A 25,206-nucleotide genomic window follows, 5' to 3' on the forward strand; every position below is an offset into this window, starting at 1 on the left:
TCACCACCTTGGCGGCACCCACATTGGCTGCTACTGAACAGCAACTAAATAAAACTACAGCTAATCTGCTGAGATCACGGACATCACAAGAAGGATATTTAAACAGGGATTTCCCTTATGGCGAGCTTCAAATCAGGCATTTGCCACTGCCACCCCAATGTTCCCATTGTCAGTAAGCACAGAGGATCCAAACGTCTGTGTCAGAAGCAGCATGATGGAATCTCAAATTTGCAGAATCCAAGAAAGATACTGCTTTTTCCTCTGCTCTCCCCCAACCTATCCCAACAAAAGACTTACAGCAACTGTAAGTCTTGTTTGTTGTCTTGTGTGCAAGTTGTTCTTTGATCTTATTCTGATTTTGTAGGGACACACTTATTCTGACTTTTATTGTCATTTTATTGTATGTTTTTTAACTTTTGTAAACGCCTTGCGATTGTTTTTAATGAAAGGCGGTATATAAATGCAACAATAAAAAAAATAAAAAAAATAAATCAGATACTCCTTCAAGAGGAAAAGTGAAGTGGGGTGAAGTGGGGTTGGAAAGGATATTACTTGTTTTTAAAATGGCTTGTTTGTGGTAACTCAGTGGTTACAGTATCTAGCATACTGGGATGATTTGCCCTTGCAGCTAACAACAATGGCTCAAGCACATTTACTCAGAAGTAAATCCCATAGACTCTAATGGGACCTATTCCCTGATAAATGTGTATAGGATTCCAGCTTTATAACTCAGACCTAGGCATGTTTACTCAGACAGCCTGATTATTTTAATGGGGCTTACTAGGCGTTTGCAATATCGGATTTCCAATACCGGAGATAATTCCGATCTGATGTAGGAAAGCTTACAGTGAGGGAAATAAGTATTTGATCCCCTGCTGATTTTGTCCGTTTGCCCTCTGACACAGAAATGACCAGGCTATAATTGGAATGGTAGGTTTATTGTAGCTGTGAGAGACAGAATAACAACAAACAAACCCTCAAAAGCCCAGTGCCCAAAAGTCAGCGATGGATTTGCATTGTAGTGAGGGAAAGAAGTATTCGATCCCCTATCTACCAGCAAGATTTCAGGCTCCCAGGTGTCTTTTCACTATATGCAGGTAACGAGCTGAGATGAGGAACACCCTCTGTAAGGGAGTGCTCCTAATCCCAGCTTGTTACAGTACCTGTATAAAAGACACCTGTCCATAGAAGCAAGCAATCACTCAGCTTCCAAACTCACCACCATGCCCAAGACCAAAGAGCTGTCGAAGGATGTCAGGGACAAGGTTGTAGACCTGCACAAGGCTGGACTGGGCAACAAGACTGTCGCCAAGCAGCTTGGTGAGAAGGTGACTACAGTTGGCACGATAACTCGCAAATGGAAGAAACACAAAATAACTGACAATCTCCATCGGTCTGGGGCTCCATGCAAGATCTCACCTCGTGGAGTTGCAATGATCATGAGAACGGTGACAAAGCAGCCCAGAACTACACGGGGGGAACTTGTCAATGATCTCAGGGCAGCTGGAACCATAGTCACCAAGAAAACAATTGGTAACACACTACGCCGTGAAGGACTGAAATCTTGCAGTGCCCGCAAGGTCCCCCTGCTCAAGGCAGCACATGTACAGGCCCGTCAATGCACATCTGAATGATCCAGAGGAGAACTGGGCGAAAGTTTTGTGGTCAGATGAGACCAAAATTGAGCTCTTTGGCATCAACTCAACTCGCCGTGTGTGGAGGAGGAGGAATGCTGCCTATTGTGTGGAGGAGGAGGAATACAGCCCAAGAACACCATCCCCATTGTCAAACATGGAGGTGGACACATTATGCTTTGGGGGTGTTTTTCTGCTAAGGGGACAGGACACCTTCACTGCATCGAAGGGACGATGGACGGGACCATGTACTGTCAGATCTTGGGTGAGCACCTTCTTCCCTCAGCCAGGGCACTGAGAATGGGTCATGGATGGGTATTCCAGCATGACAATGACTCAAAACACACAGCCAAGGCAACAAAGGAGTGGCTCAAGAAGAAGCACATGAAGGTCCTGGAGTGGCCCAGCCAGTCTCCAGACCTTAATCCCATAGAAAATCTGTGGAGGGAGCTGAAGGTTCGGGTTGCCAAACATCAGCCTCGAAACCTTTCTGACTTGGAGAGGATCTGCAAAGAGGAGTGGGACAACATCCCTCCTGGGTTGTGTGCAAACCTGGTGGCCAACTACAAGAAACGTCTGACCTCTGTGATTGCCAACAAGGGTTTTGCCACCAAGTACCAAGACATCTTTTGTGAAGGGATCGAATACTTATTTCCCTCCGTACAATGCAAATCCATCGCTGACTTTTGGGCACTGGGCTTTAGAGGGTTTGTTTGTTGTTATTCTGTCTCTCACAGCTACAATAAACCTATCATTCCAATTATAGCCTGGTCATTTCTGTGTCAGAGGGCAAACGGACAAAATCAGCAGGGGATCAAATACTTATTTCCCTCACTGTATATCGGATCAGAATTATCCAATATTTATTTATTTAGTTAGTTTATTTTACATTTTATATCCCGCTCTTCCTCCAAGGAGCCCAGAGCGGTGTACTACATACTTCTCCTCACAACAACCCTGTGAAGTAGTCTCATATGTTATTGAGACTATCAGATCAAATGTCAAAAATAATATCTAAATATTGGAGCACAAGATGGCAACGGAAATACAAAATGGAATCTGCATTCCTCCCACCCACCCCCTGTATCACGGCTTGAAGACTATTTTTAATATATTTTTTACTTAACACTTTAAAAAGCAAGTGGTAGATTCCTGCATGTAAAGCACTTTTTGCCACAATTCTCAGATGCGAGTACAATTTCTGGGTTACTTTTGAAACTTATTAAAACCAAGCGACAGAAAGATTTAATTGAAATTATATACACACATCCTGCCATCCTGGACTACACATATGCCTAATTTCAGAACTCTCTTCCCAGGCCCTTTTCCTCCTCTTTTAAATTTTTTTGCCATAGATTCTATGGGGATTTTCCTCGATAGTTATTAGATTTCCAATCAGAAATCCGATAACAATAATAAATATTTAGATGGGCCGAAATATCTGATACTGATATCGATCGAATCCAATCCAAGGGTTCCGATTATGCACAGGTCTGGGGCTTATTCCCAAATCAGTGTGCATAGAATTGCAGTGTGAAAGGTTCCCCCCACCTACTCCCTTCAAATATTTTCTGCCATAAATGTGTTGATGTTCTGTTCTTGGATATTAGGCAATCAGATGTGATCCAATACAATTACACTTGCTTTCTGCAAGGCCAAGCTAGATTCCAGTCTCAGCTTTGTTGCAGACTGGAATCACTGTTTCTAAAGGTAAAGTGTGCCGTCAAATTGATTTCAACTCCTGGCGCCCACAGAGCCCTGTGGTTTTATTTGGTAGAATACAGGAGGGGTTACCATTGCCTCCTCCGTGCAGTATGAGCTGATGCCTTTCAGCATCTTCCTATATCACTGCTGCCCGATATAGTACCAGCGGGAATTCGAACTGGCAACGTTCTGCTCGTTAGTCAAGCATTTCCCCTTTTTCTACCATCCCTTTATTTCACAGAGATCCCAATAAGGGAACATAAGGTGTTTTATACTTACTTTCATTTCTTTGTTCAGTGCTGTCAACTGGCTCTGTTAGATATATAATGCAAAATAAAAATCTTAGGCTTTGAAAAACCAAAGATAGCAAGATCAACAGAACTTTAAAAAATCTCATATGGAGGAATGTGTTTTAATATACAGCTGGGACCATCTCATAAGTGGAAGAAGTAGGGAGCAGATGAAGAGCCCTTAAGAGCCCTAAAAACAAAAATCATGTTATGTCCTCCTCATTGGTCCTCAGGCAATGCAACTGAGGACCACTTGAAAGTGACAATATTCCTACATGGAAATTACTGCTGTTTAGGAAGCACTATGAAATATGTGTATTCATCATGCCATGAGATAGCTGCATATATACCTTTTGTGTACATCTATAGAAGCCACAATCAGGTGAATATGTATACACTGTACACAAACATACAGCAAAAGTCACAGACGTGGAGTCTTCAGTGACGATGTAAATAGGTTGTATGCTAATTCCTACATGGCTGTTTTCTGTGCAGGATATTTCCATGTTTGAAATGGACCCAAAGGGCCAACATAACAGCTGTCATTAAACTGAGTGTAAGAATTCAATCCAGAAGTAAGTAGTAATGCTGTAGCACAACTCTTTCTTCTAATTAAAATAAATATTTTTTCACCTTGGGACTTTTCATAATTGTGTTCAGTTAAAGGTTCCTCATCTGAAAAGAGAACAACACTGTAATAGAAGTCACAAGGAAACACTGGCACAGACTTTCAAAGCTGAAGAAAAATGAGAAGTCAGTTCTTTGCCGTGTAATGAGAAAAAGGTTGCTGAATGCAGCAAAGCTCCCCATGTTTGAACCGTCACAGAAGAGGGTGTGTGCCAAGTGGCTTAAGAGGCCACATGATCTGAAACAGAGAATCAGAAGCAGGACAAAGACTGATCAGTCCCTAATGTCCATCACTGCTCCCAATGGGGCTTTCTCACCTACCCCCCCTTTTTTTTGTAGGGACACACTTATTCTGATGTGTGCACAGTACAGGAAAGCTATTACAGGACAACCCTGTTATCCACGGGGGTTCCACTCCATTGGGGGGAGGGGCACAGATAGCAAACCCACAAATAATGGGGCATTAGATCTATGGGAATGGGGGGGTTAGGTTCCCGGGGTGCTCAAAACCCCTGCTAACTTGGCAAAGAGGCACCTTTTAACATGGTGATTCTCTTTATTTAGCAGGGGGAGAGTAACTGGCCCTATCAACCCCCAGCACAGTACCTCCAGTGACTGCTGCTGGTGCCTGTCATATGTTTCTTTGAGCCCTTTGGGGACAGGGATCCATCTTATTTATTTATTATTTCTCTGTGTAAACCACCCTGAGCCATTTTTGGAAGGGTGGTATAGAAATCGAATGAATGAATGAATGAAAATGGCCAAAAATCGGCCAAAAATTGTGGGTTTTGCCTGTTCCCTCCCAAACAACCCTCCCACAAAGTGCCCTACCACGCTGCAGAGTGGTCCAGGGCATCCAGGGGGCTGAAAAGCAGCCAAAAATTAACCAAAAGTCACCATTTTTGCCTGGTTTTTCAACTAAATGAGCCATAAAATGGCCCCCAAACACAAAATGGCGGCTGGAAATTACCTCTGAGGTAATTTCCGGCCATCCCAGCCCACAGATACGCAGGTTTAACCCTTTCCTCCCCATTTTTTTTGCATATACCGAGGTCAGGTGCTAATTACCTGACCACAGATACGCGAAACCGCAAGTGCTGGACCTGCAATTAACGAGGTCCTCCTGTATATTCAAGTTAAAATCTTCTCTGGGTGACTTACAATAAGGAAAAAATAAAATACAAGCAAACACATTAAAACAAGTTCAGTAATGAGGAACAACAGTTACCAATTAAAATGCATTCGAAAAGGAATGGGCAAATAAAGCTCCCTCCCTCACAACAAAAGTGGGGGGGGGGAACCCACTGAAATTATTATGAACTGGAGAGATTTGCTCCATAAGCCTAGTATTAGTTAGTAATCTAGCCGAAATATTTCATATTGCCTGCAGTGTCTGAAGACTTCAAGTGCAGCTCCATGTACACAACATTGTGATAAACCAATTAGGATATTACCAGAAGATTGGCAACTGTGGTAAGACAATCTCTGTCCAGAGGAGATCACAGTTGGAACGTCAGGCACTCTGTATCACCAAACTAACTTGGGCCTCCACTGAGATTGCCAGTTCAACAGGACATCCAGACTGCAGAGCTGATATTTCAGGTCAAACTTCCACACCTGACACAGACAAACACTCAGCAGCAGCATTTGTATGCATCTTGTTAGGATCTGACTTCCATTTATTGACCCTCATACAATCTATTATTGATCCAAGGCAGCAGCTCAGCATTGATGAAAAGTTGAGATAGAGTAGGATGTCATCAGCATACTGATAACACTGTGCTTCAAATTATCATATGAATTCGCTCAACAGTTTTATGTCAACAGAACAGCACGAGGGACAAAACAGACCTCTATGGTACACTGTTCTGCCACGGTGCAGAACAGCAGATTCCCAGCACTACATTCTGGAAACAACCATGGAGCACGTGCCCCTATCCCCTATCCCAGACAATTCAATATCATCAGGCCAGGAGAAATAGCAGGACTAAACTCCCCTAGGCCTTTGTCCTAGCACAGGTTATCCCATCAGGGTAACCAAAGCTTTTTCAGCGCCTAACCCTAGTCAGAGACAAGACTGAAATGGTTTCAAGTAATCAGTGCCACAAAAAGTGGCTGCAGTTGCACAGCAAACATCTACTTGATCAACTTGACCAAAATTGCTGTCTTTGCAATTGGCCTAAAGCTGAAACAATCTTCAGAGTCTAAAGAGAACATTTTTATGAGCAATTGAGCCAGCCCCCTTTCACAAGTAGGAATTAATTTCCCAAACCTAAATGGTCAGATTTCTTCAGCTAGCTGTAATTAGCTAGAAGGGAGCAATGTTCGAGCAATTCAATCCTTCTCATACATAGTTCTCTAATATTTAGGTGATAGTCATTTTACCTCTATCCGGAGCTTCAATGAAGTCCTCATGCTCCAACTCTAAAAAAACAAAGAAGCATAATTTAGATTTATTTATTTTTTAAGCTACACATGGACTATTGCTATGAGTCGATAAAAAAAGTAACAAACCCATAATTTTTCCTTGTGTAGTTGAAGTATCATACCAGCTATATATGGAAAATACATCTCATAGTTATTTTAAAGAAGTTTGCCATCCATGCAAAGCAATAGTCTTAAACCAAGGTGGTACATAGCATATGTTTCTATTTAGAATAGTGAGGTATCAAACTGGGTATCAGGACCAGAAAAAGGAATGCCAATGAAGATATAAAGGGATATAAAAGGAATGGGTTGCACTTATAGAACCTAGAACACTCCTTGTTTTCACCTTGGCAGCTGGAGGAAAAGAGGGCAACCAAGATGATCAGGGCCCTAGAGCACCTTCCTTATGAGGCAAGGCTACAACACCTGGGGCTATTGAGCTTAGGAAAAAAGACAGTTTTAAAAGCAGTTTTTTTATTTGCAGGAGGTTTATCTTCTACCTGTAAGCTGATGTGGTACAGTCCATCCTACCACTTCAGAATTCTACTAACTCATTTTGCTGAATTTGTAGATCAGGCCTATGAGTGAGTGAAGATGGAAACCTTGAGCTGGAACAAGGAAATACGTGCTGGAAAGATGAGCTGAAGTTTTCATCACAATTACAGTTGGACCTTGCTTTATGCGGTACTGCTATTTGCAGCTCTGCATATCCGCAGGTGCCTAAAAGACGCCTGACCTCATTATCCATGGATACAGAAGGGTTAAAACCCTTGTATCTGTGGTTCATAAGTAGCGAGAAATGATTTTAGAGGTCATTTCTGGCCACCATTTTGTGAAGAGGAGCCATTTTGTGGCTCATTTGTTTTAAAAAAAGCATTTCCACTGTGATTTTTCATGGAAAAACTGGGTTTTGGGGACTGGGGAGGGCATTCTTGGACAGCTAGAGACCCACAGACATGGTGGGGCATTTTTAGGGCTTGGGGGGCTATCTCCCCATTTTTTGGCCCATTTTCCAACCTCCATGAGCCTAAATCCCCAATCCCATTGACTTCAATGCCCCATTCTCCATAGATATATCACCATAGCATAGTGGTTAGAGTGTTGGACTAAGACCGGGAAGACCCGAGTTCGAATCGCCATTCAATCATGAAACTCACTGGGTGACTCTGGGCCAGTCATGAATCTCAGCCTAACCTAGTTCACAAGGTTGTTGTGAGGATAAAAATAAGCATGTACACCGACCGCTCTGAGGTCCTTGGAGGAAAAGCAGGATACAAATTTTAAAAATAAAATAATAATAATTAAATGAATGAATGAATGAATGAATGAATAATGGAACCACCATGGATAATCGGGTTCACCTTGTACCCAGGCCTCTGGGATGCCCTGGGCACAAAGTAAATGGGAATTCTACAGGAAGCACAGCTAAACCATTGGTCTCTCTCTCTCTTTTTTTTTTTTACAATTCAGCCCATATCATAAGCTAGTGACACTCTAGTTTTGGAAAATTAAATTCATTTTAGAGAAGAACCCTGAGCTAATAACAGCATATTTCAGTTTCAAACACAAATATTCGGGGGAACTACCTCTCAAAATAATTGAATTGTCTTTAGCAATGATTGCCGAGGACAAAGGAAGAAAAGAACAACATTAAATGGCGATTTTTGGTTATAACATATATACTTGCTTTGTTACCAATTAAAGCTTAATATGTTTGGAAAGGCACAAAGAATGTTAAGTAGCCAATTTAATTATTTAAATTGTCAGGGTTTTTAAAAAACCCAGCTACAGAACCTCAATAATCTAAGGGGTTAGTAATCTAACCCCTTTTATCACACACACCAAGCTATGTGCAACTTTTGTTGTGGCAATATCCCACAACGCTTCAGTATATGTATATAAATATCATACTCAAATGGATGGGACAGATAATACAGATGTTTCCCCTTAGGCTCCCCATCCAAAAGAAGACTGCAAACGTCTGGAAAGAAGTCATGAGATCACCTCTCCCCCACTCATGCTTACAGTATTCATGCACACACCACAGCAGCACTAGATGTCACTATGGAGAAGTGAGTGTACTAAAGCATGTTCTTTTTCCAAAGAAGTCTGAAGTATACAAAATGAGTTTGTTGATCAAGTTATGAATCATAGCTAATATTCTGTTTATAACCACTGCTACTTATAAAGCTACAAAACATACCATGTTCATCCACATAATCTTTCTGTTCAGCATCTTCTGAAACAGCATCTGAAAATAAGAACATGTTAACAAAGTGAACTAACTTTGATAAGACATACCAGTCTCCTAGCCATACATACATAAATTAAATGACAATTGTGTATGCAAAAATAGCAGCACATTGGGCAAGACTCAAATAAGGGAGTCACAGAGACCAAGAGGGTTGGAATTCCTCACCTGGTCCATGTGGTTGGAGTGTGTGTGTGTCCGCGCGCAACATCTGGGATACCCCAGGTTGGGAACCACTGGCTTAGACCATATGAGACTCAGAAGTTATTTCCTCCACACATTAGCTTTACATTAAAATACTACAAGTTCTGAGAGAGTCAACATGTAGCCTCAATGTACAGCATTCTCTCACATAAACTCAAACTTCCATGAAAGAAAGGCCATATCTCTTCCCCAAAAGACCTGCAGCCAATAAACTCTCTTTGATATGACTGAAGGTAGTTCAAGACACATCACTAGATGTGTGAAAGATGTGTTTTTGGATCGCTTTGCTTAAGACATAACATAATTCTAAGACGTTACTGAAATATGCATGGAGTACACGACTGGATTTTAAATTAAGTGGAATCCAGCTTTAAAAATGTAAAAAAAAATATGTAAATCATATAAAACAATACCTGTATTATCTTCCAGAGCATCTTCTAAAGTTAGATCATCTACAAAAGACAGACAAACACACAGTGCTGAAACAGTATCAGTGGAGCTGGGTGTTGCACAGGTGCTTTGTAAGGAGAGGCAGGGCATGGTGGAATAATTCCCTTCCTTCAACAAGTTTAACAGACCATTTAAGTGGTGTGCTAAAACAGTTACAGCAGTCCCCAAATACACTGCATGTAGAGTAAAATTGTGCCCTCGAGTCGGTGTCGACTCCTGGTGACCACAGAGCCATGTGGTTTTCTTCTGGTAGACAACAGGAGGAGATTACAATTGCCAGCTCCCGCATAGTATGAGATGATGCCTTCCAGCATATTCCAATATCACTGCTGCCCGATATAGGTGTTTCCCACAGTCTGGGAAACATACCAGCAGGGATTCAAACTAGCAACCTCTTGCTCCCTACAGTAATCCCTGTAGAAGTACAGAAATACATTCTTTAGAAATCACTGCTGCAGAAGTACCTTCTCAAGATATCACACCTTAGTTTGTCTAAATATTTGCAGAAAGGTCAACCAGTCTTCTTACTGAACACTACTAAACACAATGCCATTCCACGCCAGCCCCAACTCAGCAACTTTCATGTAAGCACACTTCAATGGCATTACTAATAAAATACAACTAAGGCATGGTACATATTTTTGGACTGTTGAGGCCTTAAACATGAGAGTCAGCTTCGTGCAAAGTTTTTTTGCACAAACAGAATGCTGGACTGGGAAATTCGGCTCCCGGGTGTCAGGCAAAGTCACACTATATTACCTAGCCTACTCCTCAAGAGGAAAGGCAAAATACAAATTGAATATATAAACACTAATTAATAATAATTTATATGGGGGTGGTATACAATGCTATTTTATCCTTTTTCTTACAATGCAATTGTGAAGTACATCCATATTTTGTAGACAGGGAACTGAGACTGAGCTACAAATGACTCACTGAACTAATGGCTCCCAAGACATTTGAACCTAAGCTGCTCTGGATCCTATTCAAACTTCTGTACACTGTACGCAAATCAGGTATTTTATCACATCTGTAATATGTAAGGTAGATGGTGACAGACTTGAGTCCCTCTCTCAATGTACAAAATCAATATTTGATTTTAACAATTGTTCCCAGACAAAACAGAAATTATAAAGGCAGAGCCTGCACTCATCACACACCACTTAAGCCAGGCACATGCTTGATCCAAGACTCAGAAGCCATTTCCACCTCTCATTAGCTTTAATTAAAAACCATTTTTCATAAAACAGATTAATGCAGCCATGTATAGCAACCACTTTCAAAGACTAATCACCTCCCTTCCCTTGGCTTGATATTAGAGCAATTAGGCTGCCTGTTACGAGCCATTGCTAAAATAATCTCGAATTCTCAGCTCGGGGGAATTCTAGTTGCCATATTACAGTAAGCATTATTAAAGCTATTTTCTGGGAAACCTTCTCGGTTTAACCTATCATATAACGTACTCTTATATTCACTTCTTGTGTTTAATTCAAATGCACGGAAGAAACCTAACAAACAGCATTCTAGTTATAATAAAACTATCCAACACAAAAATCACAATATTAAAACTATTAATGTGATCTCAAAGCCAATGCTTTTGTAGTGCTTCTGTATAATTGGTTCTTAGTTATTCTAACAGACCATTCACACATAAACATGCACAAAACTTCTAGTATCAGTCACCAAGACCACTATCTCTTACCACCCTCAGACATATTCCAATCAAGTTGTGAGGTATTAAAAAGCAGGTATTGCTGATGAATAATACTGGTAGTTACTCAGTGCTGAATTAACCCTAAGTGAAATGATGATACAAACCATTATAAATACTTCATAAAGATTGCAAAATATAGTGTCGAACATTGGTGATGTTCATTTGTGATGAACATTTGATACAGCAACAAAGGGGACCACACTGGTTTTATGAGAGGTTGGGCAAACATCGAGAATGAAAACATGTTGTATTCTAGATTGAAACAGTGTTTCTGCTTATACACTTTACAAAACAAGGCAAGGAAACCTATGAGCTCACATTTAAAGAAGATGTTGAATGCTGTCAAAGTATGGATTTTGCATTCTGTTTTGAGCTCAAAACGAAACACAAATGGCCGAAACGTTCCGTCCAAACAACTGGTCTGACTGAACAATTTGAAACGTTTTGAGTGTTTCAGCCATAGGGAACAATGGGGAAACTCAAAACACCACATTGTTCCTCATGGGTAACTCCTAGGGACACTAAAGTGGGTTGGGTTGCAGGGTATGATGGGTGCTACCTACCACCCAACCCACCTGGGTGGAAAATGGGTAAGCAGGTGATTTTAAACAAATTTTTAACCTTTCCCCTTTTGGAGGGGGAAGGTTTAAAATCACCCACTTGCCCATTTCTTTTGTGGGTTGGTTGGTAGGTAGCACCCATCATGCCCTACCATCCAACCCGCTTTGGTGTCCCTAGGAGCTACCCATGGAGAACAATGGGGAGTTTCGAGTTTCCCCATTGTTCCCTATGGCCAGAACAAGCTCCACTCACAGAATGCAACACATTTTGCAACCCTTCCTTGAAAAACACTGCAGAAGCACACAGTAAAGGGGAATCTGTGCCTCCCCACACAGAACACACCTTTCAAACAATAAGAAACACTGAGCCAGAATCCACTGCCACCCAATGCCTGTGCTTCAGTAACATCATTGGCATAAATTGCCCTCCCACACACAGTCATAACCCCTTACATTACTTTCTAGCATTGCAACAGCTACCACAGCAGCACCCTTAGCAGCAGCAAGCATAGCCATAAGCTTAACTAGAGTAACTTTAGCCACATTTTGACTGAGTACATCTTGCAATGCAGATCACAGTGCAGACTTGAGCAGTGAGTGAAGCATAAGGGAAGTGAAGCACAAGTTAGTCTTAAGGCCAGATATGGAGCTCATCACCATGAAATATTGTACACAGAGGCTGCATTTGCATGTAATGCAGGTCCACCAGACCTGTGGTTCCATGCACCCTGCCTCTCACTCTCTCATCCAAATTTGGACTTTCTGCCAGTGAGACTGCAGAGAGGTGGGGGAGCTGGCTGTGCAGGCTTCCTTCTTGCCAGAAAGACAGCCCACACAGCAAAATTGGGCTGGTCTTGAGAGAGGAGCTTCCTCTCTCAACTCTGGCTCCAAGGCCAGCAGCCTGCGGTTCCAAATTCGGATGTAGCCTTGCCAAAGCACAGGGTGAGTAGCTGAAGGGTCTAAAGGAAGAATATGAGCTTCTGCTGCTGTTCCTTTCTGGGAGAGGAGACCCTTGTCTGTATCTCAGCTTGTATGGCAGTGAGTCGATGGACAGAGCCAATATGGTTAAAACTTTCATCTTTTGCTCAGCTGAAAAAATGGCCCTGTTAAAAAGTTAGTTGCTGACTAGGGCATACATAAGCAAGCAAGGAAAATGCAAATAGAAAAATAAAGCATATATTTTTTACTTATTTTAATGGACAGTAATGGGGAATGTGCTACTGAAAATATTTCCTTGATATTCCTAGCATACATACACATAGCATACACATACACTTACATGTATTTGGTTTTTTAAACATAAAGGAGGAAATATTCACTCTAAGTAATATAGGCTATTTCTATATGACTGAAAGTAATGACAGACAAACCTGGGCCTTCAGGTTCATATGTGTTTTCTTCCACATTTGTGTGGTATTCATATGAATCTGAAAATGAAGCAAGTTTCATATTATAACTACAAGAAACAATGCTATCATTTGGTCATATGGTTAAACATAACTGACATGTATTTGGGAAAACATGTCATTTCTATTCATGCAAAAGCAAACTTCACAAGGATAATAATCTCACATATGTGATTCATGGAATGCCCAACTTCTATCAAAAGAAGTTGACAGAGGTGTATGCTTTTTGAACTTTAATTAGATGTGCATTTTTATATTCCAATTTAATATATTTATTGTGTAACTGTTTTAGAGTCTTATCTTGCATTAATGGTTTGTAAACCGCCTTGAGATTGTTTTAATGAAAGGCAGTATAAAAATTTAACAATAGAGAGAGAGAGAGAGAGAGAGAGAGAGAGAGAGAGAGAGAGAGAGAGTGAGTGATAGGAGTAATGCAAAGTTTGGGAGATTACTTTCAGCAACACCACCAATTTTTTTGAAACTAAGATGGTGATAAGAACATAAGAACAACCCTGCTAGATCAGGCCCAAAGCCTATCTAGTCCAGCATTCTGTTTTATTTATTACTTATTTATTATTTTTACACCACCTGATATGTACATCTCTAGGCTTTCTTCACACAGTGTTTTCACACAGTGGCGCACCAGATGTCTCTGGGAAGCCCACAGGTGAGAGCATGCCCTCTCTCTTGCTGTTGCTCCTCTGCAACAGACCTTTTAATACCAGTATCTCATTTAGCCATTTAAATTAACTCATTAATTTATAGAGATTCCAACGATCCTAAGCATTTTAGTGGACGGAGTTTCAGATTAGGAGGGGCTGCCATACACTTTATATGTAAAAGGTCTCACTTTCAAAGCCTGGCATCATCAGGTAGGACTTGAAAAGACTCTTGTCTAAAACTCTGGAGAGTGACTGGCAGTCAATGTAAGGAATACCAAGTTAGATGGACCAATGTGTCATAATTGACCATGTTATACTTTGTCAATATAAGGCAGTTCATATGTTCAGTACTACCATGGTTAATGTTAGTCACATTAACAACAGTGCCAATATAATACTTGTCGCCAGTTTCATATGACTGGGGATACCCAGGTTCAAATCCCTGCTCAGCCATAAAGTTCACTGGATAACCTTGAGCCAATCACTCCTTCTCTCAGCCCAACTTAATTCATAGAGGAATTTGCTCAAATGACAGAGAGCTTGCCTAGTATGCAAGAGATAGTGGGAATGATGTCTGCATTCTCCAGTTTATGCTTTTGGGGATGGGGCCATAGCTCAGTGGTAGAGCATCTGCTTTGCATGCAGAACGAAATAGCTAAATATTTTCTTTAGAAGAGTGATCTTCAAAAGTTTCAGGCCACTATCCTCCTTTTAACTCGAGTTTCTATCAATACTCATGTTTAATGCCTAATTTATATATTTTATCTCTCAGCCTATTTTTATCCTCCTCTCTCTGCGGGCCTACTATCTTGTTTTGTGACTATTCGGATCTCTTGTTCCCCCATTTTCCTCTTCTGAGTCTGCAGATATACATTCCAGTAAACTTCCCTCCATTATGGTCTAAAACAGGATTGTGGACTCCAATAGAAGGGCTGGGCACCATTTCATCTCTCTGATACCAAATATCATCCTGGGCAATTCCATGGATGACCTGCCACAACCATTTCATGAGCAATATTTTAGCTATTGAAATGGCCCTTCCAGTGCTACTGCTCACAATAGAGGTTGTGTACATGTGTGCAAGTTATACTACCCACAAACCCTGACTGGGCTGTTTATGTGTGATGTCTCTGTCCTGACTAGTATTTTTCCACACATGAGTTCTCCCATCCTAGTGAAATTTTATTTAACCTTCAAATAAAACTGACAGTACAATCCATTTTAGGTCATATTACAATGAACTAGTTGAACATAATAGACAATTAATCTCTATAAATGAAATTTGCCACTGAATATGTTTATACAAATTCTGGATATTAATGGTCAAATCACTTGATGACATAAATGTCTCATGACCAGTCAAACACACCATAGATAAAACTTCCATATCATATCACAACATCTCAGAACAATTATTAAAGCAAACATACCATGAATATCATCTGGTTCAGGCTCTTCTGGTTGATCATCACTTGCAGGTTCTGGAAAAGAAAGCAACATATTTTAATTTTTTCCACATGAAATAAGTACATGGAAACACTGCCAAGTTTCAGGCAAGCACCAACCAACCTATCCATTTGTGGGCACACAGGTAGAATCTGGAATCAGGATTTAAGAATTGCAAGTCAGCCACAAGATTTGTTCCTTCCCCCAATTTTCCTCTCTCACATTTCACTCCCCCAAACTCGAATCAAAGTGACATTAAGCCATTGTTAACTCTGATTAAAATGAATCCAGATACTCTTCAAACTCACTTTAAACAATCTATTTAAATAAAATCAGGTTCTCAGCATGAGTTTAGGTGTATGCCGCATAGAGAAGAGTAGGAGGATTTCCTGCACAACAGGGGACAGGCAGAAGGAAAGGCACAAATGATGCCACAGTCTTCTCCCAGTTGCTAAACAACCAAACTAGGCACAGTGTGATATATAAGCGGTTTTAAATAAATTATTTAATCTATTAACTAAGACTGAAACCTTTGTTCCCTTGAAAACATCATCCTTACAATTTGGTCAATGCTACATGGATTAATACATTATTAAGAAATTAGCTTGAGGCCAGCTACATTAGCTATTCAAAAAGCCTACATCATGCTTAAACAGGATTGTGTGCATAGAATGTCTAAACTGTGTATACATGCTAAATTGTTTGCCCATGCAGTAATCTGCAATAATCCAGACACCCAATAACATGCATGGGGTTTTTTTAGTCTTAAAAAACAAAAAGAATATTGATCCTTAAGCCTTCAATTCAAAAATTCTAGCACTTTACCACTCAGAGATCTAATACACACATCCCCTACCCGAAAGAGGGCATTACACTTTTGAAATGCATTTCTCAGGCCTTTTTAAAGTGGCAGCTGTGTTCATTCTATTTGTTTGTTTGACAACTTTACATTCTGCTCTTCATTATAAAACATTTCCAAAGCAGCTCACAACAATGAAATCTTTAAAAAGTACAATTGTATTCTATGCTTTGGTTTTCTGCCATCTTAATTCTTTTGTTTTTAATTTTGCTGTTGATTTGTTTTACTTTTGGTTTCTTGCATTAATTTATAAATTATTATTGGCCACCCTGAAAGCTATGCTAATAAAGGTGGGGTATAGGTTTTTTAAAAATTAATTAATGAAATTAGTGTCCTCTAAAGCAGTGATTCTCAACATTTTTGGAGTCATGGACCGGTACCTCCTTTGCGCGCAGTTTCCAGGACGAGCAGTTTGTAAAGGGATCGCCCCCACTCACCCTCAGGCACCCTCCAAAACAATTTCAAGCTGGGTGGGGGGCACCGCCGCTGGGAGCTCTCCAGAGCTCATTTCTAGGCAGGCAGCCCTCGCTGCTAGGATAACACTCATTTAGCTTCCTCAAAATGAACGTTGTCCCAGCAGTGAGGGCTGCCTGCCTAGAAATTAGCTCCGGAGAGCTCCCAGCAGCAGTGGCCCCCACCGGCTCAAAATTGTTTGGTGGGAGGATTAATTCCTCATGGACCAGCATGGACCGGCACTCAACTCCTCACGGACTGGTGGTTGAGAAACACTGCTCTAAAGGATGGTGTTGTATATAAACTATTGCTTATTTCTCTGCAAGTTAGAATGCAATTCATAGAGATGTGACTAAAAGGACGAAAAATATTCTAAACCAGGGCTGCTCAACTTTGGCCCTCCTGAAGATGTTGGCCTACAACTCCCATAATACTTGGCTATTGGCCACTGTGGCTAGGGATTATGGGAGTTGTAATCCAAAAACAAAGTTGAGCAGGCCTGTTCGAAACAATGATTACAATCTCACTACCTCCCCAATATGGTTCAGCAAATGTTGCTGCACAGATGTGTGAGAAATATGCTTCAGATACCTTCCTGAATGGATCCTGGTGTTTCTAATGTTTCTGGCATTTTATCTTCCAATTCTCCTTCATAGTCCTCTTCTACTATGGGGACTTCCTCAGTATCTTCAGGCATTTCACTGTTCTCTTCTTGAGTATCTGTATCTTCATAAACATTATCTTCATCTGTTTCTACGGTTATATATATATATATATATATATATATATATATATATATATATATATATATATATATATATATATGCAGCATATAAAACACCCAGAAAAAAATCTCAACTGAATCCCTCAATTACCCCCCCCCTTTTTTTAAAGTACCTTAGATACAAGCCAACCAAAGTTAGCACTTTTAAGTCCCATTGATTTTAGTGAGAGACATTTGCTCACTTCTTCAATGGAAGTCAATGGAACTTAGACATGCTTTGATGGGATTTTGCTTCCAGTATTTACTGTTATCAAAGGAAATTTCTAGCCATTGTCACCTTTGATAACAGGTGAGGAAAGACTAGTATCATTAACCACTCTAGAAAGAAAGAAATGGCTACCAACAAGAACAATAGAACTCCCAATAAGATCTAGGACAAGCTACACTATATTTTTTCATTAATAAAAATAACTGGTTAGCTCTTAAAGAAGTGGGAAATGTAGCAACTTAAAAAACATAAGTTCATGTATAAGGGCAAAATACAGATTCATACCAAGTTGTGACTTGAGAACTTCTCGTAGCAAAGACTCAATTTCATCTTCAGGTTCTACTTCAATGCTCCTGTGTTCTACATTAGTTAACAGAATACACCAGAGGTTAGTGGAAAGAACAGACTGAAGATCAAACAACTGAAAACCAAAAAACAAATAACTATAAGAAATGTTAGCATGTTTCATGGGTTTACCAGAGCAAAACCTATGCATTCTGATACAGTTCCAAATGCTTCAGACAAGTATTTGGAAAATAACAGCAAGCAAAGGGTTTTGTTGGTATGCATGTTACTATATATAAAACACATAAACAGATTAAACTATAAATATAGGAGAGGCTACTGTGATTCATCTGGATCAATTCATCATGCTGTATGAGAAGTTCATGCAACATGATTCCATGATTCCACTATCTTAAAGTTCCTGCTCGCCACTCCCCTCCCCATGACGCCGAACCGGTTAGGACCTTGTCTAAACCAGTTCAGCACCAAACCTGTGCTCAAACCTTTGTTCATGAACACCCTTAGCAACAGAGTTCATGACTCCTAGATGATCCTTTCTTTCAAGTCTAATGTTCTGTGCACATACTCTTTACTGCTTTGTTATCCATAGCTCTTTATCAAAATATTGAGAATTGTATAAAAAAATAAGGATCACCACCTAAATGCCCCCTTGTTCATTATTATTAAAAGTTCCATTTGACCCTTGGGCTACAGGCAAGGGTTGGATACTGAACCCTACATTTACATGAATGTTTTAACTAAGAAAACAAAACAAAAATGCTCACTGCCCTAGATCAATGTCCAGTGCTACATGACAAAATGCTTTCAAACTAGAAAGTACTGTCAAATGTCATTTGTAATGGTGCCAATTCTTTCGAAGGAAAAAATGCCAAAAGCCCCATTTCACACTTAAAACATCATTAATATGCCTGAAGGGGCCCTCCCAATAGTACCCATGGTTTCATATTCTAGCACTAAGGCAGATCACAGAAAGCCGGGTTAAGTTTGATTGGGGGCACTTTCCAGACACCCCATAAAGTCTATGAAATTTTTGCCTTCTAAGAGTAATGTTTCTACCCTCAAGCTGTGGAGGTATGTTTGAAAAAAGCATACTTGAAAATATTTCAATGTTCAGGAGACAGAAACATTTCAGTGTTCCGCTCTGGCTGACTAAATGTACTTTACTCATGGTTTCCAGGTATTTTATCTATCCATGCCACACTATTGCTTGTCACTTGCGCATACATCTCCAATTCACATCATTTTATACGGTAACAAAACTAGACCTCCATCAATCAATTTGACAAAACTCCCAGTACCAAAGATAGGTAAACAAATAGGACAGGGCCCAAACAGATACAAGCAAAAGGAAGCTTTCAGAAGGGGACTTACCCACCCCATCTTCTCATTGTATTTCCCTCAAACGCCATTCCTAAGGCTTGTGGATATTTGGAATAAAATTGCATAAGACATGAGAGGAGGAAATCCACTGAAATCAGAAGTACTACTTAAGCAAAGTGCCTCCACTCAGTTTTGACAGTTTTCCCATTTTTGCTGTACCAGATGCCATCTTGTTCCCAAAGGCATTAGACTCTTGAGAGTAGCTTTTAACATGGTACAGTGGGATGAATGGAAGCTTTCGCAAACGTTCTTCTACAAGGTTCCATCTATTCACATTTGTTTGAATCTGACACATAAACAACATTTTAAGTTTTCAGAGTGTAGGGTTTTTGATTCCTTTGCCAGAAATGTCACTGTTTTGATGCAAAAAGTAAGTGTGCCTGTATCCATGCTGTTCTACTGTTCACTGAAGTGGAAATTTATATTTAAGCACAGTACTTCACTTTAAAAAGGATTTACAAATTCTCTCAGTTCTAGATTATTCTTAAAGAATCAATAAACATTCAAACTTTTCATAATAAAAAATAAGTGCAATTTGGATAATGTGTTTTCAAATAGTGAATGAGTAAAAATAGCTAATTACAAGTGCTATTAGAAAATTCATCGGTGTGAAATGATTTGCATACATTTGTGGTGGAAAATAGCTAATGGGCTATTATGTGATAATGAACTTTGAACATAACACTATTTAAATGGCATGCATATTTTGCAGCAAGATGTCAAGCACTAGGACACTTTTTAAAGGTGCAGAAGCCTTAAGTATCATGCACCTAATGTTTAAAAATTGGACCTACACCATTAGAGAAGATATCCACTTCTTTTTACAATAATCAGGTCCTAGAAGGAAGGGAAAGCATTTGAAATGTTTAGGAGAAGTAAAAAATGTTTTGGCACCCATTTTTATAAACATTAATTGTTTGAGGAGTTTTTAAAAGTTCAGTTTTGTGTCATAAAGATCATCTATTAAATAAGCTAAATGTAATAAGCTATTTTTGAGATGGGTTTTGGGATCCAGCTCTTTGGATAGGTGTGAAATGCTGTATAGATAATCCACACTAAAGACATACTTTAATCAAGATACATATGGTTACCCCACAAAGCAAAACATTTACATCTGAACAGATTTTCTTTTTAAAACTTCGACTAGGGTCCCTTCTCAAATGATTATCTGCCTCTGTTAGAAATTACTTTGGCTTAATTCCTGTGGAAGCTTGCACGTGGATGTAGACAACACTTCATGAGCTAGAGACTCAACTCAACATGGTCACTGATCTTTTAAGAAACCTTTCCTATACATAAATTATGTACAAGAAAACCTCAACAGAATGATTTAGAAAGCATCCCCATGAATTAGGATCTTGCAGATGTTACAGTGCAAGATCCAAGAACCGCTCATTTAAAAGCAAGTCCAAGATAAATATAGTATAGCAGGAAGTAAGGCTGTGTGCGAACAGTTTGCAGCAAACCTAGCCAGTTCAAGTGGTTTGATCGCGAACCAGACCGCCCTTCTGAAAGGGGGCCCGGTCTGCGATTGAACCAAACCAAACCCAGTTCAAAGTGAACTGGTTTAATGGTTCAGGAGCAACAGGCATCTTTTAAAGTAATGAGAAGATTCTTACCAGTACCTGAAAGCTGCCTGCAGCAGTGGTGCATGCGCAGAGGCCAGTGAGTGCCGGAACCAAGCCAAGCTGGTGGGAGCACCACTGCTACTGACAGCTTTCAGGTACTGGTAAGGACCTTCTTATTTAACTTGAAAGATGCCCTGCCCTGGTTCTGACCTCACCTTCTCTCAGCTCTGAAGAAGTTCGTGGATCCATGGTTTGGTCCAAATCCATACCACACTGTGAAAAATGGTCTGCACAAACCTCTAGAACACACTGTAAATGGTTTATTTGTGTGTGTGTGGTGGGTGGGGAGAAGTTCATGGAAAAGCTCACCTGCTTTAAGATGTTGTTGCTCTGCAGCTTGAATCACGTCTTCAGCTTCTTTTGGTGCCGTCTGTTCTGGGACATATTTTTCTTTAAGTCCTGCATTGTTCAGTTATAAAGTTAAGTTTAACCTTTGGGGTACAACATTTTTAGTTTAGTAGCTACCTATAAGTGATCAGGGCCATTATCTAAAGGCCAAACAGGACACTATAAATCATATATCAGATTTAATAAAAAATACTTCAGGCAGTGCCCCCATCCATTAGAATCCTGAACTGTAATCTAAATTTCCAGATGTGGGGGTGGGGGGAGCAGGGGGTGATTGTGAAGCAGCTGCTTAAAGGGAAACTACCTGTTGGTTTCATCTTTGTTTTCTTTTAAGGAATTATTGTGTCAAACCCACAAACTTGCTTTATAAAATTTAAACATTTTAGAACATTATGTGATGGATTGGTGGAGGGTTACTTCAAGGTAATGCACATGTTTCTGGATTGCACCTCTGGATTACTAACATTCAGAGCACCAATAAGTACCTCTACCACAATTAGAACCTTTTAAAACCATTTATTTACTTGCTGCTTATTTAATAAAGGCCTGTGAAACTTCACAGATGACATGGGAATGAAAGCTCCAGGCTCTTTCCTCTCCTGTAACCCTTCAATTTGCTAGAGATGCAAGCAATAAATATTGTGTCCCTCTTCCCACATTCAAAAAAAGCAGGGGTGTGTGCACACACGTGCTGGCTTAGGAAGCGGGAAGAGTAAGTGGGCAATGTATCTCTGATATATAAAAACAAGACTTCCCACTCACGCAAAGACAGTGCCTGAGCAAGGGAAAACATATCCCCCACCCCACATAGAAGCACTATTTTCCCCCACATAAGCATAAATCTGTTGTATATACCGTTGTCCAAATAAGGCCCAAACAGCATGACTGAGGCATTTTAAACAGGGTGGAATCAGAGTGAATCTTTCATGTAAAATCCTATCTATCATAAGCACCATATAAGCAAGGTTTCTCCCAAGATTTTAGTTTTGCTCTTCACCAAACTACATTGACAAGTCCATCAACACCAAACAAGACATCACAGAACAGAATGTGTATAGCTCCATCAGAAAGGTCTTCATACACAGAGGGAATGGCTCACAAAGAGAGGCATCTTCATTGAGTACCTTCTGTATATTTCAGTATGATTCTCTCTGTGACATACGAAAGTTTACACAACTCATCAAGAAATTCTTCAGTAGATTGCCCTCTGAAGTAAACAGGAGTTGCACAGGAGTTGATTAAAAGCATGACCACAATTTCTTCGTAGATTATATGAATGTATTAAATAGATGTTAAATCTCACAGTTCTTTTTGAAGAATTAAAGTAGAATTAAACAGAGTGTGGGGCAAGAATACTAGAACTTCTAGGAAATGTCAAGAAATTAAATCTTTTATTGAGATTCTCATTGGTGCATATAGGTACAAGTTTTTAATGATAAGGCAATATTAACTTGGTATGCTAAAGTGCAAAATATATGTGGATTGATGTTCCAGAAGAGGCCTGATTTTTTTTTTAAAAAAAACCCATGTATTTAAAATCCACAAAAAGCTTATTAAAATATCAACAATTGTTCCATGTGCTGGATGTAACATCTAAAGGAGTGCATACCTAACATGTGGATCTTGATGCTTCATATGTTAGGGTAAGTGTGCAGTGCTGATAGACATAGGACAATAGACATTCACATACCATTTAGATGCAATGTCAAATCTGTGTAGGCTGGAACAAGAGGGTGAGCCTCACTGCACAATACAAAGGGCATTATTTTGTTTTAAATCTCTTAACAGGCTAGGGGGTCCAATTCAGGGATTGCAAGGAGGAACATGCCTGCCACTCACACCCACACTTTGGAACTTCGAGCCAAATGAGCCTGTTTTTTAGAAACCTCTATTCCTGGCCAATTTGGCTGGTTCCACCAGTGTGACTACTACAACCAACAATAGTACATGCATGCCAAGGATTGTGAACCGCCCAGGGACTTTTTTTTTTTTTTTTTTTGGTATGGGGTGGTATAGAAATAAAATAAAGACTTTTTTTTTTTTTTTTGGCAAAAAGAAGAAAAATGCTGATAGTTGGACCTTTGTTGTTAATAAATATTTACCAGCCACCACAAATGTTTTTAATACACTGCTTTTTGTTTTTGACAAAAATATATTCAAGAGATTGACTTGTTGGATGTCACCCCATACACATTCGATTCTGTTTAAATTCTATTCATGTGCCAAAATGGAAGCCTGGAAAAGGTTCCATATGAAATGAAATACAGATGGGGAACAGCCACTTGCAAACCCAGACCCACATAACGACAGGACATGGGCAGTTGGAAGAAACTAGGGCCACTTTATTAAATAATTACAGACCTGCAACGAGGAATTGAACTAAAGTGTGGGTATCCCCTATGTGGGTCAATCTCATAGGAAGTATGCCCACAGGAGGGCGAAAGACCAGGCTTTGATTTGGCTCAGAACCAGTCCAAACCTTATCTTGATCACGAGGCTACCCCCAACGAAGGGATGCATGCCAGCCCCCCTCAACCCAGGTTGCGAGGCACTGAGCGGTGTTCGCTGGCATGCATCTGAGTGAGAGCTGATCCAGCCCAAGAGTTGCAAGATCAACAAGCCTTCCTTTGTATTCCCACTCACCATAACAGCCCTCCAGCCCAACACCATTGCAAATTAACCTCCCCTGACCCACACTCAACTGTAAAGTGACCAAATAACCCAGTGATAACCTGAGCAATGTTAGTGAGAAGTAGGCAAAAAGAGACCCCAATCATAACCAATCAGCTAAGGCCAAAAAAAATCCTACTTGGCCCCAAAAGGCGACCAGAATATTCCCCACTGAATCAAGGGATGGGCGGAAGAGTGCCTGCTCGCAGAGCAACTGAGAGAGAATGGAATGGAGCCGGCTGCTTATGCAGGTGCTCCTATGCTCTGATTGGTTCACCTGCAACATGTGACGGGGGACAAAAATGGCAGGCCATGTGCTTGCTTCCCAGGCCGGGCCCGCAACTCCGCCCTCTCATCACTTGGTATTGCAGCTTGTGCAGTGAAGGAGGCGGGGAGCGGCTATACAGTATCTTGATTGGAAATAGCCTGAGTCTTCTTTCAAATTAACAGGTGAGGGGGTAGGAATATAAAAACATGTTTTCAATTCTCCGTGATTAAGGCTTCTGAGCATGATGCTTGAACATTCTACTGTCCATGGGCACCCTTGGAATTGCAGGTTCTTATTCTTCAAATAAGAACTACACTTTGCAGAATTCACGTATGCAAAGACAGCTTAGCATGCAGGAAAAGCTTATGGAGCTTCTCTCTGGCTTAAGCATCTGTTATAGTTCCCCCACTCCACACTTCTCACAAATAGGAGAAAGGGTAGTGAAGAAAAGTAATTCTCAGATGAGCAGGCTGATACTAAGTATTCTGAGTTGAGATGGAATTTGAAAAAGGGTTCAGCTCACAATGCTACATAACAGGATTTTTGAACTGGGAAAGAGTTTCAGGTATTTCCCCTCATTTCCAAACTGAATTTTTTTGAAATGCTGAAAAGCCACAGTTCTTGGGATTATGCTAGAGGAAGATCTGTTTCTTACTCATCTCTTTGCTTTCAAGTATTTCAATGTAGCATATTCATTTTTCCAGATAAAATTATTCACATAAAACTGAAAGTCTGGTGCTATAATAAGATAAACACCAAAGATGGGTGTCAAGAAAGACGAAAGAGACCTTTCTAGAGTAAGATGGATATTAACCCAAATTGCTATCTAATCTCAATAACTATTGATACATTGTTGGACAAAATGTCATACCTCATGAGAACTAAAAATGTGCCATATGGAAGTGTGAACTGCCTAGGGACATTTTT

The 25,206-nt window shown here is 40.2% G+C and overlaps 1 protein-coding gene across 3 annotated transcripts in view; it reads right to left on the bottom strand.

Annotated features, from left to right (window-relative positions):
- The window catches only part of LOC128321973 (aspartyl/asparaginyl beta-hydroxylase-like), a 95,662-nt gene that overhangs the window by 10,739 nt on the left and 59,717 nt on the right, over window positions 1-25,206 (bottom strand). For all 3 annotated transcript variants that reach the window (XM_053242582.1, XM_053242581.1, XM_053242583.1), the window contains exons 6-15: window positions 21,303-21,392; window positions 17,965-18,039; window positions 17,279-17,440; window positions 15,360-15,410; window positions 13,232-13,288; window positions 9,551-9,589; window positions 8,886-8,933; window positions 6,641-6,679; window positions 4,262-4,303; window positions 3,618-3,650 (exon numbers count right to left, since the gene is read on the bottom strand). In XM_053242582.1, the coding sequence (XP_053098557.1) occupies window positions 3,618-3,650; window positions 4,262-4,303; window positions 6,641-6,679; window positions 8,886-8,933; window positions 9,551-9,589; window positions 13,232-13,288; window positions 15,360-15,410; window positions 17,279-17,440; window positions 17,965-18,039; window positions 21,303-21,392 (636 nt within the window). The remainder of the gene's footprint in view (window positions 1-3,617; window positions 3,651-4,261; window positions 4,304-6,640; window positions 6,680-8,885; window positions 8,934-9,550; window positions 9,590-13,231; window positions 13,289-15,359; window positions 15,411-17,278; window positions 17,441-17,964; window positions 18,040-21,302; window positions 21,393-25,206) is intronic.

Source organism: Hemicordylus capensis, chromosome 4 (genome assembly GCF_027244095.1).
Source record: "Hemicordylus capensis ecotype Gifberg chromosome 4, rHemCap1.1.pri, whole genome shotgun sequence".
NCBI classification, from domain to species: Eukaryota; Metazoa; Chordata; class Lepidosauria; order Squamata; family Cordylidae; genus Hemicordylus; species Hemicordylus capensis.